At 38.9% G+C, this 20,690-nt stretch overlaps 2 protein-coding genes across 13 annotated transcripts in view; one reads left to right on the forward strand and one right to left on the reverse strand.

The window, feature by feature from the left end:
- Positions 1–4,425: 4,425 nt before the first annotated feature.
- On the reverse strand, positions 4,426–7,305 carry LOC117493535 (zinc-binding protein A33-like). The gene is made up of 6 exons (XM_034144151.1): positions 6,694–7,305; positions 6,459–6,554; positions 6,138–6,368; positions 6,011–6,033; positions 5,537–5,655; positions 4,426–5,334 (listed from the first exon to the last, which is right to left on the reverse strand). The coding sequence occupies exons 1-6, from the start codon at positions 7,099–7,101 to the stop codon at positions 4,829–4,831; spliced, it is 1,383 nt and encodes a 460-aa protein (XP_034000042.1). The 5' UTR covers positions 7,102–7,305; the 3' UTR covers positions 4,426–4,828.
- A 9,621-nt stretch (positions 7,306–16,926) lies between these two features.
- The window catches only part of eya4 (EYA transcriptional coactivator and phosphatase 4), a 40,991-nt gene continuing 37,227 nt past the window's right edge, over positions 16,927–20,690 (forward strand). For all 12 annotated transcript variants that reach the window (XR_004556947.1, XR_004556946.1, XM_034143633.1 and 9 more), the window contains exon 1: positions 16,927–17,239. The gene's annotated coding sequence lies outside the window, so the exon portion shown is untranslated. The remainder of the gene's footprint in view (positions 17,240–20,690) is intronic.

Consider the following 20,690-nt stretch of genomic DNA (forward strand, 5'->3'; position numbering starts at 1 on the left):
AATGTGACTCATACACACATTTTAAACCGCGAACCACAGTGATCGCTATCGAGAGTATCTAATGTATACCTGTTGATTCATCAAGACAGCCATATATTATTAATGTGCTAACTATCCTGTATGACTCAGCAACATAATTGTAGATGTGAAATAGTAGCTGAATGGAGGCTGATAATGGATGAGGGGGATACAAAAGGTAAAGGACTGCTTCTGAATGACGTTGTCAGTAGGAAGTGATTCACACATACAGTAAGGTCATAGCCTTTTCACTCCACTGAATTCATCTTCTTATCTCTAGCAGAAGTAAATGCATTACTGAGGCTGCAGTTTCTGAAAAATGTCCTCAGGAGGCGCTGGCGAGTCAGGGCTTTTGGACTTATCTGCAGTCTCTTCATTGACATTTAATGATAATTATAACTTGGGTCACACCAGGGGCAGATGCACACACACTCACTAATGCCACACACACACACACACACACACACACACACACACACACACACACACACACACACACACACACACACACACACACACACACCCACACACACACACACACACACACACCCACACTGCCTGGTTAAAAACACAAAGACATTAGCGGTAACGTGATGCTGAGTGAGTATTGATCTACTCTCAGGGGGCTTAGAGAGTGAGAGAACACTAGACAGCACTTTATCACAGCACTTGACCATCTATGCTGGCCAGTGTGTGTGTGTGTTAGAGAGCAGACCATGAAGCTTTAACAAACTATGTTTTTTTGTAGAGATACCCTGCAGAACATACTAATAGGATCTCAACAAGGAAGGTTTGTATTACCCAAATCTAAATCAAATATGGGACAGAAAACAGTAATGTACAGAGCCATGGTCAGCTGGAACTCTTTACCGGTCCACATCATTCAGGAAAATTCTCAAGTACATTTCAAAAGGTTGCTAAAAAATTATTTAAGTATTATAAAGTAAATTTGAACTGTGTCTGTGGCTATGTATGCATATATTATTATGTACACTTATTTGTATTTACTTTTGTTTGGCCTTAGGATGGCGATAATTTTAGTTTTCACTTCATACAGCACTGTAAATTGCATGAAATTATGAGCTGTTTTGTTTTGTTTTAATTTTGTTGTATGTATGTTTATGTATGTTTTGTGTGTGTGAGGACCCCAGGAAGAATAGCCAATGCTCATGCTAGTGCTAATGGGGATCCTAATAAAGACAAAGACATAAACTGTTAAACTGATCTTCGAAATCCAGTCTCATTTTAGTCATACAAAATCAAAGATTGTACCTAATTCATTGCTAAAAAGAGAACTTCCTTTTCCTTCCTTTATTTCCTCATTCCTTCCTTCACCAACTATTCCAATATCCTCTTGTGAGGTCCTGACTGACACGTTCAATCTGTATCTATAACGTTATACAGACCAGACTGAGTAGTAATCAGGCCTGTGAGTGTGAGTGTGTGTGTGTGTGTGTGTGTGTGTGTGTGTGTGTGTGCGTACATGCGTGCATGCCTGCGTGTGTGTGTCTGTGTGCGTGCGTGCGTGCATGCGTATCTGTGTGTGTGTGAGACCAGTAGGGATTTCATAATTATGATTGCTGAGGACACGTGCTGCTCAAATTCTTCAATGATTGCCTCTAAACGAAACATAAATGCCAAACAAAACAATAAACCCTTCGAGAGAGAGAGAGAGAGAGAGAGAGAGAGAGAGAGAGAGAGAGAGAGGGAGAGAGAAATGACAACATCATGTACTTGGAGTCTGTTTCTTGAAGATATCCAGACCACAATAACATGAGCAAAAAGTGACCAAAAGGGACCTGAAAACAAGGAGCAGATGGAAAAACAACCACATAAAAGTGCAAGTGTGCTTTCATGCGTGTGTTCTTGTATTTAAACATTACATTATACACTGCACTCATTAAGGCTATGATTGTGTCTCATTTTTCATTACGTTTTATGATCCTTTTCACACAGGTATCCTCTCCTCAGCTTTCGATCTATGTTTCAAAGTTTTTCCTCATTCCTGACACTTTGTCTTCTCCTCAGAAGCCAAGCCAAGTCAAACTATAGCTGCTCGTCCAGACAGACAGTCACTGTATGCCTTTTGTGTCAAACCCTCGGGCCATTGGCACATCTCTCTGTTTGTCTCTCTAGTAAAAATGTGTCTCTTTTTTCAAATCCGTTGCTGTTTTGGCTCCGCTTCAGAGTCATAAAGTATCTCAGATCCTCGGGAGATGATTCAGCTTTGAACTCTCCATTCTGTTTCATTCATTTTCAGTTTCTAACATGATGATGAGCAGCACACTCTCATAAAGTACCTATACACACAAATGAATATGCACCCATGTACAGTGCAAACAAACAAAAGGCTTTGCTTTGCCGTTTAGCTTCATTTAAGCACTGATGTTAACTGTGATTGATTCTCTTTTTAATGCTTTGGGACAAAAGTAATTTCCATAATGTTACAAAAACAATGTTGGGCGCTTTGAAACTCCTCAGATTAATGTGTTTATTTCATATGATTAGTAGAAAAACGGTACTTTCAGTAAAAAAACAACATCTGACGTACACTCAGTGGCTCCTTGGTGCTCTCTGGTCAACACTGAATGATTGATCGTTCAAAAGGGGATTTTCGGGAAAGAAAGAAAAAGTTGGATACTCTGGTGCGCCGTCATTCCTTTGAGTTAAAGTAATGGTTTGTTCAGGAAGAAAGATGATTTGTAGAGAGAAAACTAAAATAAATAAAAACTGCAAATTCAAAAATGAGAAATCTGCAATATTATTGCTCAGCTGCATTGAAGTTAGCACTTAGGGATACATTTTATTCACATTCATGCCAAGCGGCCACATTCCATTACGTTTGTGCAATACATTCAAATGTCCAGTTTTGAACTTTAAAATGAATAGTACACTTTCAATAATTCAATTAATGGATGAGTTGTCATTCAAGCTGACACTTATGTCTTCATTCTTTAATGACAGACTTTTCAAAGTTATCTTAATCTGGGGAAAAAATATCTAAATGAGTTAAAATGTTTTGTCAGACAGTCCCTTAACCCCAACCTTCATTAGCCAATAACAAACTGGACTGAGAAAACTATGCAGAGGAATACACATTGAATGAGAGACACTCGTACACAGCTTTCTTCCTCAGTGCGTTTTCTTCTCTCAATCCTTTTTTTCTCTTTTAATTTGGCCCCTCTGTTTGTTTTTCTTCATTCTTTCATTAGTTGAAAAAACATTGCAGGCATTCCAGCTGTAATACCACTGAGATTCTGTATCAGTGCGGGGACTCAGACGTGTGTGTGAGTGTGTCAGCGACAAACCGAGAGAGAGATGGTATTACACTAGAGATTGTAGGTATTGCCTCATTAGGATTCATCCCTGTGCTACGTGTGCATGTAGGCAAACGTACCAGCCACAGAGGGGCATTAAGCGAATATTAGAGATTTTGAATGAAGACACTCGAGGCATTTGTTTTTTTGGATTCTTTATTTCAAGCCAAGCAAGCCATGTTACTGCAGGGACAAGTCAAATATTTATTGATATTGAAGCACTTTACTGTAAGTCTATTTCCTTTATTAAGCCCTAATCACAAATCTGCCTCAAACATGTTCAAATAACAGCATTACCCAAAAACAATAGAACTTTATTAAAACAGTAACATTTTATTAATCTTAGTCTGATCACATATTTCCATGATTTAACTCTGAAAGTCTGTTTTAAAAGAAGCTGATATATACAATCTCTACAGTGGATTTATCCTGAAATAAAAAAGGAAAAAACCTAACCTCTATCAACTGTATATTCTTGAAAAAAACAAAGCATTATATTAAACTTCCAGTGATTTAGTTTATATCTAGTTTAATACAAAACAACTTTTAGACCCTGGTGTGCGTCATCCTGGATCCTACATTTCCCATAATGCAACTCATTATAATCTTTCATTTGAGCCTCGCTTCCTCCTAAATGCTCATATCTTTTAAACGCCACTTTCAAAGATCTTTCAGAGCCACCAAATACCGTATAGACTCCGTTTTTTTTACAAGCTGTTTAGTACTTCTCAGGATGAGTAAACCAAACTTCAAGTGTAAAGTCAGTCGGGTGCCCCTTTAAAGCTGAATTAACCAAGAGCAAACTGTGGGTGTTTCTCAATCGCGAGTACGCTTGCTTGGTAGTACATGTCTGCCGAGCATCTTGCTTCAGAAGCGAGTCAAGAATACTTCCTGGCATTCGGAAAACGAAGTGTGGAACACGCTAGCAAGTGTGCGTCATATGAGAGGCCCCGCCTTACATCTTCCGCCACAGATTTTGGGAAATTGGTCCGTGCGCAAAGCATTGTGGGGATTTTAAGACCGCGGAGTCTACTCATGTGCAGCCTCGATATTTCTCCAAACGGAGTACGCCGGGCTCGGTAGATTTCCAAGTATGCTGGAGATTGGAACAGTACTTCGGCGGCACTCAATGACGTAGTATGCTTGAAATAGTGGCTCTGAAGCAGCTTTACTCGCGATTGAGAAACACCCAGGGATAGCATGCATGATGACTTACAATGGGGAGGTTGACATGTTTTTGGTTACTAACATCAACAGCTATTAAAACTTTACAGAGACAGCCAAAGATTTACCCAAATATACTGAAAACTGACAAATTAAAACCTTAAAACATACATTAAAGAAAAGAAAATAATAAAAAAATAGACACTAATAAAAACTCATGTTCCTAATTTGGCCATAACAGTTCGCTAAGGTAGTTCATTTCGCAAATACTTAAGGCCCCAAAATAAGGCCTCATCCTGTTGCTTGACCTCTGCAATGATGCAGAATGTTTAAGTGGGTCGTCTTTGCTTAACTGACCATTCAGCAGGAAGCATTTTTACATTATCCTGAAAATACGGAAAGACCGTTTCTGTGAAAGTGTATTTGATAGTGTGGACAGGTTTTTTCCTGTCAAGGTCAAAAAATGCTAATATTCCATGGTCATAATCAAGCTGCACTCTGACTCTTTTGGGAAATGAATCTTCAGATACAACTTTCACATAATCCTCTGGAGTAAGTTCACGCAGGATGTCAGTGCAAACGCACATGTAAATGGCCCAGATCTTTTTATGGAGGTTATCCTTAACAGCCACACCAACAGCCCAATAACCTTCTACCTCCACATCCCAGCTGTGTTTTCCACGGCTAAAGCCTTCAGAGCCAAGAACGTTAAAGGTGCACTGCCTTTCTGGGTTTTCAGGAAGGGTCTGACACTTGTCCATTGTTGTTGAACGAGTCATGTGTTCGGATATACTACGCATGCGGCCGCCAGTGTTGGGGTCCAGAGTAACTGGAGCTTCAGGGAAAAGCAAATATAAACAAAAGGGGGATATTAATTGTGACGTTTATTGAATTAAAAAGGTAAATGTTCTCCTAAAGGCATTTCAGTGTATTCATGAAAAAGACAGGTGTTGCTTTCCTGATAAAATTAACAGTATCTTGACATGCCTTTGCAGTTTAAAATGTAAAATATAACAAAGCAAAAACACTTTGCTTACTGTGTTTGATGATGTCCTTCATCTTCTTCCAGACTGTGAATAACAGGTTCCCAGTGTGTTTGGCCTCGTCAAGAAGGGCTCCTAATGGAGTCTCAGGGTCTGGTAGGTTGAACTGGGATCTGAAGGAATGAAGTTATTGTTGCATGTTTAAGTTATAAGTCATCATTTTCATCATAGGAAACCCATGTTTTGGAATTGTTCATGACTGATATCTATTCTTCACTAGCTTTCATGGTAACTTCTTTATATAGGAGTTTGCATTGTCAAAATCCGCCATTATCACACAAAACATTTAAACAGTATGATTCACTTTTGAAAATATTTTCAGTTAACTTCCCCTCTTTTGAACCACCCTTTAACTTTTGAAAGTCATGTCCATGACTTTCCCCCCACCTTGGATTTGATCCTCCCAAACAATCATAAGCTCTGCTGCTAAGGTGGACACTTTTAAATGTTTGACAGGAAACAACTTACCGCTCCATAGTGGATTTGACATTCTGTTAAATAAAGAGAAAACAGGATAGCAAATCAATATTTAAATTCTGTTAAATACTCAATATTATGTTCTGAATTTACATTAAGAAAGGTAATCATTTAGTACCAGCATAAATGTCATGTCATCAGCCTTGATGTCCATCTCTAGGGTTTTGAGTTTGTCTGTTAACGAGGAGATCTCTGCTGTCAAATTTACAATCCTGATGTCCATTGCTTCACTTTTGAGCGCTGCCTCTATCCTCACTGCATCAATCCTAGCAGTCTCCTCTGCTCGCAGGAACTGGTAAAGCTTCTGAAACTCCTCTTTGATCGTCTTCTCCGTCTGCTGAGCCTGGAGCTGAGGAGAAACAATTTTTTTTTAAATTAAAAGTCAACAACACATACTTGTTTCCGCCTGTAAATTAATTCCAGCATGTCTGTGACTCACCTTGATGTGGTTGGTCATTTTATCACACTTGAGCTTTTCCTTTTTTAATGACCCTTGTTTCGTTTTTAAACTCATCACTTTAGGACTGAGTTGAGCCTACAAAAAAAGGTGCATACGTTACCTGACTATTCAGTGGGTGAGTTACACAACACATTTGCCTGGTATGTGAAATATGAATCATTCTAAATAAAGTGATGAAAACTACAAAACAAAACGACATTGCTTGTATTCTTACCCTGAAGGGTTCAGCTGCCTCGTTGATGGGGATGCAGTTGTGCTTCTTGTGTTTTTGTGAATCCCTACATATGACACAGATGAGCTGTTGGTCATCTTGACAGAAAAGCTTCAGTTTCTCACTGTGCAGGCTGCAGATCAGATCCTTGGACCCTGACTTAGGTCTCTGACTCTTCTTTTGTCTCAAATTGTCACACAGGTTTCTCAGTGCTAGATTATGTGGAGGCTGTTCCAATGGAAACAGTCCCTTACATACCGGGCAACTCTGGAGAGCACTCTGTCTCCACCACTCCTGAAGACAGTGCTTACAGAAGCTGTGACCGCACAACAACACAACAGGATCCCTGAAGATATCACAGCACACAGGGCAGGTAAAGTCCACCTCAGTCGGTGAAACATTAGCAGCCATTCTGACTTCTCCTGAAGCTTTCAGACTGTTCACTTACTTTCACTTTCAGAGTTTGACTAGTATTTCAAATCTTTAGCTCCAAGTGCTTTCAACCAACACTAAATAAACTAAAAATACCAAGTTAAATCATTAAACCTTCGTTTAACTAGATGTTTTTACAAATACATTACCATGAGCAGTTTTATGTGCCGACTCATTTCACATATTTCCTTCTTCCTCTCTTCTGAGTAAAAAGGGAGGAGTTTTTACCAAAGTGAAGTTGGTTTTATGTTGGATGTTCAACAGATATTCAGTCAGATCCAGGGTCAGATCTAGAAGCTCTTCTTCCTCATTTGTATGCAGTTAAAGGGTTAAAGGGCGGTTAGCTCCTATCCGATTCATACTGTAGCTCTTAACCACAGGGTATTTACCATATACAGTCTATGGTATTTACTAAGGGAACATTAATAAATGACTGTTTCAATGGCACAAAGCCTTTGTTATTTAAAAAATCTCCATGCTAACTTGCCCATATACTGAAAATAATGATTAGGAGAAATAGTTGAAAAACGTTTAATGAAAAGTGTCATTTACTTTCAAAAGCTTTCATGTCATGTGACCTATTGATTCCCAATGCATACCAGATATTTAACTATACTGGAAAAATAAGACACGTCTTTTTATTGGATTAAAAGGCTCCTTTTAATTTATAGAATAGTGTTATTAAAAATGCAGCTGTTATTTTTTGATGATCCAATAAAAAGAAGCGTGTCCTACTTGCCCAATGCAGTAAAAACAATGCTGTTATGACATTAGGTTTATGAAAGCTATTGGAAAAAAATCTTTAAAAAACGAGTTATCATGAAAAGACTTTTCAAGCAAACATTAAATTGTTCATGATAATATTCATTTAAAATAATTTCCAACAAATCCAATACAAAGAGATGCATCTTAATTTACCAGTGTAGAAATAATATCTATTATGGATTTGGAGCCCATTGGCCACATGGCATGGAAACTATATACAAAAAAATAAGAATCATCTATTAACTGCTTTTGTAAAATACATGAATGAAACATGAGTAATCACAAAAGATGTGCTTTGCATCATTTGTATTAAGCTTATATGAACAAGTTAGCATGGAGATTATGAAAAGAACATTGGGTTTGATACCAAACATAAAACCAACTTCACCACGGATCACTTTTTAAAAAGGCTGCAGTGCAATAAATAGAAACATTCATGGCAAAAACAATGCGGAAAGAATATATCCTGGTTATCTGATTATTAATATGATCTGATGAGTCTTTAACAAATTGCAAAATGAATGTAGACCATAATCAACCTTCATGCACATCACCAGTGCAAAAGAGTATTGACATTAAGCTTTAAAAAAGACCTTTAAAATGTAACCAAGTCTTAAAGCAAAACCTTTTTTTAAAGTTTAATGTGGGCATTAATCTCTGGCTTTTACTTTTATGAGCTGAGCATTTTTTTCTTCACAAAAGTGCTTTGTGGCAATAAACCTGAGCTGTCTATTAGACACAGTGTAAACAGGTCAAAAGTTAGCTGGCACTTAAATAATAGGTAAAACAGAAAGTGAACGCAACCATAATGTCTCAAAACAGCGAGCATCAAACTGTGACTGCAGCAAACAATGACACTATGGGTGTTTCTCAATCGCGAGTACGCTTGCTTGGTGGCACAGCCGAGCCGAGCCGAGCATCTTGCTTCAGAAGCGAGGCAAGAATACTTCCTGGCATTCGGAAAACAAAGAGTGGAACAGGCTAGCGGATATAATAAGTATGCTGCAGCTAGTGTTGGGGTCCAGAGTAATTGGAGTTTGGGGGGGAAATAAAATATTTATTGTGATGTTCATTATAGTAAAGGTAAATGTTCTACTTAAGGCATTACAGTGTATTCATAGAAAACCTGGAAGTTGCTTTCCTGATAAAAGGAAGTTACCTAAACGTGTATCTGTAGGTTAAAAGACTCTGCTTACTGTATTGGATGATGTCCTTCATCTTCTTCCAGACTGTGAATAACAGGTTCCCAGTGTGTTTGGACTCGTCAAGAAGGGCTCCTAATGGAGTCTCAGGGTCTGGTAGGTTGAAGATGGATCTAAAGAAATATAAGAAGCCAAAGATTATCAGTCGAAATATTTTTAAATAACCCATATTGGTACCATTTCTATCTGGTGCATATAATATCTTTAACTTGCAAAAGTTTCATTATATTGTTGGGTTTTGTTTATGACTGGCCAGACATTCAAGCAGTATGTTTAAGAAATTGTTTCAAGTTAACCTCCAAACCTTTTAACAAGCTTCAAACACCCTAAACTTTTGAAAGTCATGCATCCAGGACCTTTCCCCACACAGTGGACGAGATCAGTCCCAAACTACCATAAGCTATGCTGCTGAAGTGGACACTCTTAAATGTTATATACATAGTTGACACGAAACAACTTACTGCTGCAGAGTGGATTTGACATTCTGTTAAATAAAGAGAAAAAATAGGCAAACAAATCAATATTAAGATTATGTTAAATACTCAGTGTTATGTTCTAAATATACATTTAGAAAGGTAATCATTTAGTACCGGCATAAATGTCATGTCATCGACCTTGATCTCCATCTTTAGGGTTTGTAATTTGTCTGTTAACGAGGAGATCTCTGTTGTCAATTCAACAAGCCTTGTGTCCATTGCTTCACTTTTGAGCGCTGCCTCTTTCCTCACTGCATCAATCCTAGCAGTCTCCTCTGCTCGCAGGAACTGGTAAAGCTTCTGAAATTCCTCTTTGATCGTCTTCTCCGTCTGCTGAGCCTGGAGCTGAGGAGAAAACATGTTTTTATGAAAGTCAACAACACATGTTGCTTTTCCATTGGAGTTTGTCTGTGACTTACCTTGATGTGGCTTGCCATTTTGTCACATTTGCGTGTGTTATTTTGAAATGACCTAAGCTTGGTTTCTAAATCCATGACGATGAAGGAGACCCTACAAATAAAAGGTGTATGCATTACATACATATTCAGAGGATGAGTTGCACAACACATTTGCCTGCTATGTGAAATATGAATAATTCTAAATAAGTAAATGAATCATACCGAACACAAATAATTTGTTATAATGTCATGCATCCAGGACTTTTCCCCACAATGAATCAATTCACTGTTTGGTTTCGTAAAGATTAAATAATAAATAGAAAATAGTGAGAAATTCCTTAAAAATATGACTACAAAAAAAACTACAAACAATTGACCAAAACAGTTGCCGATAAATGTCCAGTTAATCGATTAATAGAAACAAATTGTGCTGTAATTGTACATGTTCATATGTATTGTGTGATACAAATATATACAGTTGTAAAGTAAAACATTTAAAAGTACAATATTCCCCAACTGAAGTGTGGACTAGAAGTATAAATAAAAAGCTAGAAATGCACAATAAAATATTAAAATGTAAGTTTATTCCTTGGGTAAATATACTAATATTTCACTGCTACTTAACAGTATAAGCTACAGTTACAGTAACTAACTTTTTGCTAATGTCTTTTCTACAATATACAGAATTGTGTCCACTAACTTTTCCTTCACTGGTCTATTTATTTGAGATAGTGGTGCGGGGGTGGATTCATGTGAGACTGTTCCTATACTTAAATATTATGTCCATAACCATAAAACATTCAATCCACATAAAGCCAAGTGTTCTGGATCTGGCCACAGTAGCCTCCCCAGGGTGGTGCAGTAAAACAGCCCTGAGCCGCCATTAGGTGGAGCGAGCTGGAAGAAATACTGGACGGAGGCTGGGACCGAACGAGAGCCAGAGCACAGCTGATGGTAAACTAATTTTGTTGGCCAGAACCCCACTGAAAAAAAAACACACACTCGTGCAGTACGTGTTGTGTTCACACACACAGCGTATGCACGACACACATACTTGTACTGTATCATGCTTCCACACAAGTAGTCTCATGACGGTCAATGTGGGACAAAATCACACTCTCTCGCTCACTCCCTCTTTCCATCTCTCCCCTCAACTGCTCTCACACACTTGATCACCATCTCAGCGAGTCAGGCATATGCTCCATCATTTGCCTTGAGGGACAGAAAAGACTGGGAAGGAATTCAGCGAGACATTGTAGCACTTCTCCGCAGACTCTTGGAGAGAAGTTCTGTATTTGTGTGTGTTAACAACGTTCAGCTGCACAGCTTTCCTGTCTGTGAAACAGATGAAACACTATCCAGGTCTAAATCTGGACTTGATATTCAATGTACACTATTTCAAATGAGGAGGAGAAAAACATCAGTCATGTTCCTGGTGTGATAAATAGCTCAGATTAAGTCTAAAAGAGGTTACACGTTAATGCCAGACATCATTTAACAAAAGTGACCAGTATGTCCAGCTTTTTAATTTTGGATGACTTAATTTAAAAATGGAAACAGCTTGTCCTGTCACATGAAGGCAAGAAGCACTTGAGACTAAATCCAGAAAAAATGTTTAGTGATTACAGAAGGCCACAAACAAAGAATCTTAAAACATGCAAAAACAGCCATAACGATATTTAATTGACTTTTATTGTATTATGTTTGTCTTTCTATCACCGGACAGACAGCAAAAAGATTACAAGTGTAACCAGAGCGGGGGCTCCTCGGCAGGACATTACAGGAATTTACGATGTGTTAAATGTTTCCTTTGTTCCTCCCTGTGGCAGCTCGCTCCAGCAATTAGGGAAGGCAGCGTCCTGCAATGAGTTCATTATCCCTCCCTTTCTATCTTTGACTTCATGTTTATGCAGTCATTACATGTATTGGTTGATACTTCCAGCAGTTAGTCATAAGTAAAGTAAAAAATCCTTGCACTTGCATCTTTGTCTTTCCGACAGACACATGAACATTGGATTTGACTCATGCACCACCATCCTAATTAGCAGAAGAAAGTAATTAAACGTAGCTTTTGTGTTGCTTTTAATACTGTAATCAAATCCGAAACCCAGTGATGGCACTTTGCCGAAGGCTAAGATTCTGTGCACTCGGCCCCTGAAATAAAACCCATGCGCCATTCCATTTGGCAAACCAATTTGGGATGAGGGTAGGGGCAGGAAAGGGAGAGGTATAGATTAGCTGTAGTAATAACCATAAATCACCTCTGAAATGCTGCCATGTCACAGACTGCCTCACTAATGACCAGGCCCATCTTTCACCGGGTATTTTTATCTGTGTGCCCTGACACTCGACTTCTGGAAGCGTCCTCTCGTTTTACGTCGTCAGCACCTCGGCCCGGCCTGAGCACAAGTTCCTCACATATCTATAAATACCAACCAGCTAAATGGCATTTTCACCCACCCACCCATCCACCCCCTGCTTGGCAAGAACCAGGAGTTCTGTGACTTGGCAAAGGGACTCGCAGTCCTGCACCACTAAACATCTTAGGGCTTAGCCCCCCCGCCCTAGCGTCACCCTCCAGAGAACAGCTGGCTAAAAAAATAGATCCATCTGCCACTGCCTTCAAATTCCAAAGTGGTTTCAATTTAATTAAACGCTTTGAAATTGATTTATAGCAAATATGCGTGCATCTGTCCAGTCAGGTCACCTGTAGGATTACTTCCTGACCCTGCAGGTGTAGTTAAAGCATTAACATAGATTAGTGCTTGTTGACTCATGTGTGCCCACCAAAAACGCTCAAACACCTGCACATGCTTCCTTTGTGCAGAATGTTCTGCCAAGTTTTTTAAGCTTGCTGACATGTGGCACTAGAGACTGCAGGTCAGCGACAGCTTCCTGCTATTTCGGGCTCTGTCACAGCTTGAGGTTTTAATTTATTCTAACAGAATGTGTCAATCACTGAGCGGGTTCAGGCCTGAGTAAGTGTTGGGGGGAGAGGGAGAGGGAGAGGGAGAGGGAGAGGGAGAGGGAGAGGGAGAGGGAGAGGGAGAGGGAGAGGGAGAGGGCACAGCAGGCAGGGCCGAGAGTCAAACAGAACTAAAAACAAACTGATAATATGACGGAAAGTAAACTGCGTGAAATTCCCCACAACCTTTCCTTCATGCATTTACCACAGAATGCATGTGTTAAATGTGTTGGTCAACAGAAGCAGTGTCACATCAGGGACTCAGAGAAGTCTGCTGTCTGCACTAAACTTCAAATAAAATGTCCCTTTTAATAGGGTGAGATTTCAGTGATGTGTCATGTGATTTTCTGCACTAATAACTGCATGCATTTACGTGAAAGAAGGCTGAAAAGAGCACGTTATCAGAGAAGCAGCTTCACTCCTCCATCAGTGGCTACACAGGATACTGTACATTTAGGCCGTTTACTCAAGAAGGCTAAAATAGAGGAGAAGTCTTAGCGTGGTGTCGCGTCATATCGTTGACAACACATGCACAGTGAAATCGGGTCTGAACTTGCTGAAAGGCTTAATAGCTGGCACAGGATCATAAAACATTTGTCATGATTGATTTCACAGAGCTTTTAGCACGGAGGCCGTCAATAGAAGCCATATAGGCAAGAATTACAATTCTACAAACCTTTGCCCCAACATCAAGGCCTGCAGTACATTACTTTTACATTTATACAAATGAAACTGATTATTTAAAAATATATACACATTAACATTTACTTACGATACGTAGAAGGTGTGTTGCCTGTCTTGGTTTGGGTTGAAGGTCAAAGCATGTGTTGCCTTAAGATGAACCTCATATTCACTTTACTTTACTTAATGGGACAATTCCAGATGAGTGTCTTTGGTAATTGGGTTTGATGAATTACGTCTCAGTGTCAATGAGTATTGTTCTCTCTTTCTCTTAGCGTCAGGCCTGTTTGCCATGCCAGTGCGTGTACACAGACCATGCCACAGATTTGAATTTGACCCTCTCCCAATGCAGTGCCAAAGCAAGCACACACACACACACACACACACACACACACACACACACACACACACACACACACACACACACACACACACACACACACACACACACACACACACACACACACACACACACACACACACACACACACACACACACACACATCGCAGTCATCATGTGATGTCACACCTACTTCACATGGCATTATATGACTCTGCACAGTGCTAATGTATGAATGACAAAAAAGCTCAGATGTAAAGCAGTGTCACAGCGCAGGATGACAACAGGACTAAATAACCTGGCATTTGGACCCCTCCCTAATTACTCCTCTCGGTGTCTAAAGGCAAACGTTTTTCTGATTATATGATAATCTGTTTTTGTTACCTTTACAAAGTGATAACTTTAATGTATGTGTTCAAAGCTGAAGCAGACGTGTCCTCGGACATACCCTTGTGATGGTTGCTACACGCTAACTTTATGAGATGTCCTACTGTAGTACTTATAGGTATATTAAAAAATTGCAACATTTTATTAAGAAACACATAGCAATTGTTTATAATATTTATTAAAAAATAGCTTCGCTAAGGCAGAAAAAAATTAGATGTCATGTTGTTGAAGCCAGATGGGAATCATGCTCTTATCGATGCACAACCAACGTGTTCTACCAGAAAAACATTAGAGTTAAAACGAGGGCCTGCTGTTCCTTTCCCCATTTTCATCTTAAAGTCAATGCTAGGTTTCTTTAAAGCATGACCACAATCGATCTTGACTGTTATCCATGTGTTTGTTATTGTAACCATGACAATAAAGCTCAGCTGACCTTAACGAAGTAGTCATTTTCACCAAAACCACAATGTTTCCCAGTATGAACCAAGTACTTATTTCAACCCAAACCATGATCTTTTCCTTAACAAAGTGTTTTTTGTACCTCAACCAAACCGTAACCACAGTGCTGTCACATCATAAAACTGATTTATTTTTCAACAGTGATTTGTAATGGTTTTTAGAAGTCACAGACAATATTATGCTGTCGTGTCGATAGGGGCGTTAGATAAGAAAACGTCAAAGACAATTGATATATTTATTTGCTTAATTTTTTAGGACTCTATTTTTTTTACCACAGGTCACTTGATCCATTACACAGCCTGCTAATTGTCCTACTCCTAATAACTGATGAGATAACATTGAGTTCAGCCACTAATGTGTGTGTGACATCAATTATACTGCATCAAGCCTGCAGCTGGGATTATCTCCAGGACTTAATTTAACAGTTACACGTTACAAGGCAATGAATGGATAGAAAGATAAAAGGATGGGAGAGTGAGAGTAAACACTGAGGTTAAAAAAATAACCGCTTATCCAGTATGTAAACTTTCCCTTTCTCTCAGGATCTGCCAGCTGATGTGCCACTGTCATCCAAGGCCACAAAGACCAACACTTTTATTTTTTCCGCAGTGTTTGTGTGTGTAATGCCAATTGTTTTTATTACCAAGAAGCCTTTTAAATCATATAAACAAATTGCATTTGTGTGCATGAGAGGGACAGAAAAGCAGGGGAAAGAATGCAAGATGCATTTAGTTTGTATGTGTGTGTGTATTTGTGAATGTCAGCAGGATTTTCGAAACCAACAATCAAGGATCTGTCTGACATCATTATCCCAAATAAATGACAGCATGGTAAAAGAGCGCAGATCCGAGGCCAGCGGGATCCAACAGTCACAGAATCCATAAGCCATAACAAACATTCAATTTTTCAAATAAACTACACTCCATGGCCAAATCTGTCATCTATCTGGGGCCACTGTGGAGCGGTGCTGTCTGACTGAGTATATTAGAGCCATGTTTGTTATTTTGTTTTGTGCACGCAGCATGTTTTTGGGCTTTATTGGCACATTTGTTTACCATCTCTTTGTCTATTACTGTATATGGATTAACCAGGACCATGTTTTCCCTCTGCGTGTCTCTTTGATGTTGTTCTTTTGCTTTCATGTTTGCTTTTTATTAATGTATATGTGTGTATAATTTGTATGTGTGTGTGGGTCAGTGAGTGTCAGTTCACCCGAATTCTGCATTTAAGTGATTCTTAGATTTAACCAGACTTGATATTAGTACCCAGCTCTTTATTAGTGAACCCATCTCTTCTGGTTCACATCAATTATATCTGGAACAGCTTACAAAGTACAAACATTTTTTAATATATCATCACAGTCATAAACAAATTGTTTGCTTTGTAATGTTTTGTAAACTGCTTGGAGCATTTTTCCAACTTACATTAAAATTAATCCAAAAAGCTTCCAACTGCACGCAAAATACTGTATATTGTAGTTTGAAGTATAACTTTGTGTCTCTTTTGGTTTACGAACCAGTTCAGTGTCTTGTGGTTTCAATCTGTTCTTAAACTAAACATGTTATATATACAAGAGTCATATTTGTCACGTAATTGTGTTCTTAAATAACTGTTAACATATACAGTAACTATTGCCCCATGTTATCACTTAATGACAATTAATAATTTAACAGTTTAAGAACAACAATTTAAATTGTTTTAATATAATTATAGATTTATATGTGGTATAATAATTAAAACCATTGGGAGAATACATTTTACATATTTGATAGATAGCTACTGTAGATAGATAGATAGATAGATAGATAGATAGATAGATAGATAGATAGATAGATAGATAGATAGATAGATAGATAGATAGATAGATAGATAGATAGATAGATAGATAGATATAGATAGGTCAGTGGGTGCGTGTTGTTTTTGCTCTGATGCGATAAATAAAACTGTGAGCACGTCATTTGGGCCAAACTATTAATAAGAATGTCATTTTGGTATCCCCCTCCCCTCTGAACCCCATTAGTCCTTTGGACACTTGCCCAATACTGTCCGCATGGCAGCTGAGCGCATGCGCAGCGGAACGGTTTTCAATAATGAAGTTGAGCCTAATGCCTCTGAACAGCTTGGTGCTCAAACTTGGACGCGGACTGAAAATTATGTTGTTTCCCGCTGAGGTGAGCCGTCCGGTCACCGAAACCGAGACCCGGGACTCTTGTCTGAGTTTGTAAATTGGTTTAATCGAGTGTGAGCAACTCGTCGGGCTTGTTTTTGGACTCTTGCGGGTAATGGCCAGCAGTGGCTGAAGTGTTTTGATCCAGTCAGTGACAGCCTGCAAACAGCAGGGAGAGCTGTGCGGCGACCACACTGCATTTGATTATGAGCCTTTCTAAGAAGTGAAGGGAATCTGGGAGCTGTTTCTTGCTGAGACAAAAGTAATTTAAGCACAGGTATGTTGACTTTCTTTCTTATTTATGGGCAATAACAGATCTGTGGTTTTACTCTGAAAAACATCATGCGAGTGACAGTTTTGGGTTCATGCAGTCCGAGGATCAGTCGATAACTGTCATGGTTATTGACTTTGATTGAAACTGATTAATTAAATTAAATCTAAACTATGCAAAGTATTGAAGTATGATTCCTTTTCAAAACATGCTTTATTATTAAATTATTTATCCCACAAACAATGTATTATACGTAGACATTTTCACAATTTATATGAATTTATTTGCGTAAATTGATGAATGCAATTACGCACCCATTAAAACATCTATCAAATTGAATGACTGTCATATTTAAATTGGTGTCCATGTTTCACAAGTCATTTATGGAGTCCCAACTCCATCTCATCCCCTGGCACGTTCAGGCCACTTTAATTTATATTAACCACCTTTTAATTCGCAGGTAGAGACTGAGAAAAACTACATTTTATAGACGAGAACTCTCACAATTTCACAGTAAATTCATTTTGATTGTCATTTATTAAAGAGTACTCCCCCGTAAAACTGGTATATTAAAAAGGTTTTCTTTTACATATTTTTTCTTAAATAAAAGTTTAATTCTGATGGTGATTTGCCCTATGATCTCTCTGACTCTAGCTAGGTCGATGTGGTTTCTACCTTTTTTTAAATCCAGATTCATCGCATGGAGGAATGTAGTGTCTCCTCGGTGCTTTGCCAGCATCCCTCCGTGTGTCCTCGATTTTTCTCATCCCACGTGGAGTTTGTGTTTATATTTGATATGGAGGAAATGGGAATCGTATACCGCGTCCGAGCTCCCAGGGCTTGAATGGCCCCTGGCTATTGGCCTGCCCCTAACAACATAACAAGTTACGCGCCGACTCAAAATCTGATAGGCCTACTGCCCCGTAATCCATACAGATTAGATTTCACATTAAGGACTCATACTTAACCAATGCGCATTAATGCGCAATAGATGGATGGACGGGGTTGGGGTTGTGGAGATTTTGGGGAATGTTAATGTCCTCTAGAGATGGAAACTAAATTGTTCCGACTTTTATTTATTTTTTGAATTAAATAGCACTTTGGATATTTATAATAAAGCCTATACCGAAAACTGCACTACATTTTAAAATAGTCTGTTTTACATTGTGATGACAACAATATAACGTAGCCTATCGATTTATTCTGTCCTATACAATTTAATACATGTTTTAATAAATTGCAATGTAGTTTTAAAATGGCCTTTACATTTGTTCAATTTATTTCATAAATTTACATTTAATGTTTAATTTGTATGTTTATTTTATTTTTCTGTTGTAGTTTTATTATCTGAAATGTTTTTTTACATTCAATATAAGGCTAAAGGGACAGTCCGTAGACTTTTTGTTCTAAAGCTAAGAGGGGAAAATCATTTTGCATGTATCAAAAATAAAATATCGGTATCATTATAGCCAGTAATAAGGAAAACAACTATTATATTTATTGACTTAATTGTCTAATAACAAATACATGTATAGGCCTATACTGCCCATTAAAAACATTTATTTTGACGATTAGGCCTACTCGACAATTATTCACAGGAATTAATATGTGCCTCACTTTTGCGGAAATAATCCAAATTGAAATTTACAGAGAAGAACTGCATCTGCATCTATTTTTCTGAACAATTAAAGGAACATTTAAAAAACTGTCACCCTCCAATAAAAACGATCTGTGCGTAACAACGACAGATGTCAATAAAGTTTGACTCGGATTGAATACTTTTCACAACACGCTCTCCTGCAGCAGCAGTTTGCGGTTTGTTCAACATTCTCCTCTCTTCGGCTTTTATAGCGTGAAATTACCGCAGTGTAGCCGTGCAGTGCACTTTCTAACCCTCCGCTGTCCCATATGTGTTTCCTATGTCGCTGTCAATAGCCATAGTGAGAAATCTAATTCTCTCTTCTGGGACCCTCAAGGAAATGGCTGGCATTATTGATTCCCCTTGCAGTGTCAGGTAACTTCTGGTTTTAGGGCCGTGTCAGGCAGACATGTGTAGTGGGATATACCACATACTGTAGCTAGAGATGGGCAAACTAGTTAACGTATAAGAATATTTAAAAACAACAATTTATATGTTTTTTTTCTCCAATATACATATTCTAAGCTACCATACTTTGATACTGAGTGTAACATAAGATACAAATGTATCACTTTCTTTCACAAAAAATTCACTTCTCATAACTTGATTGATAATCTTGACTTAATGTGGGTTTGCCACTACATCCTCACTAAATAGGAATACATCATAAAAGGGCAGAGTAAAAAGCAAACAGAAGCCTGAGTCTGTCCTCCACAAAGGTGAGAGGGGGGGAGAGAGGCAGAGAGAGAGGAAAGGAGGGAGGGAGGGAGGGAGTGGGGCACAAATCAATTCACCTGAGAGACGCATTATTGTCTTGGGTTTCAGGCGAGGAGGAGCTGAACGCTATGAAAAATTAAAAGGATGCCAGTTAGTTTAAAGGAATCGAGCCAGAAAAGTCCACAGCTTACGAGCACACACACACACTGACGCACACTCACTCACTCACTCACATGCATACACACATACACACACACACACACACACACACACACACACACACACACACACACACACACACACACACGGATCAAACTGTAACAACACTTAATTAATAACTCATTTAATGTTCTTACTTGTCAATTCGGGACACATTTAGATTTAAAAGACTAGTCAGCTTTTGTAGGAGATGAATACACATACATACTCTATATGTTCTCTCTCTCTCTACATTGACACAGAGCCTTGAATACACTGTGCAGCAGCTTGCTCTTGACACTGGTTCGAATTGCAGGTGTAGAAAAATATTCATGTAAGGGAAATAGTGCAAATGCATTAAAACTTCGTCACAGGGAAAATGAGCCGGGGGCACTCCTTGCCACACTTGCTGGGAAACTCAGATCTAATGACAGGGAAGGACTACTTGTATGTGCGTGTGGTTTGTGTCTTCCCAGCATGCTCTTTTGTTCGACTGTGAAACTTTCGCACACAATAGCAGAAAAGAGCCATTTTGTGCCGTTCTGTTGGGATGATGGCATTGTTCTCCATTCTTTCAGCTGACCTTTTGTTGCAACTGCGTCACAATGGCAAAGGAAACAAGGCTAGGGCAGAATGTGAGTTATGTGCTTTTCTGATCGCAACATCTAATCTCACTCAGGTTGTAGACAATCACCTCGGCCTCCCCGTCGCTCCGGACTCCTGCGCCAACCTGTCTCCTGTCTAGTATTAATAGGGTCACTCACTGTCTTCGCGTGCCAGTCAGCCACTGTGACTGTGGTCCAGAGCCAGCCAAGCAGCCGTATCATTTACACTTCTCCATTTTCATTGTTGATATTTACTTCTGCAATTATCTCTCCACTTCACCCTCGGCTAAAGATGATA

Source organism: Trematomus bernacchii, unplaced genomic scaffold (assembly GCF_902827165.1).
Source record: "Trematomus bernacchii unplaced genomic scaffold, fTreBer1.1, whole genome shotgun sequence".
In the NCBI taxonomy this organism is placed as follows: Eukaryota; Metazoa; Chordata; class Actinopteri; order Perciformes; family Nototheniidae; genus Trematomus; species Trematomus bernacchii.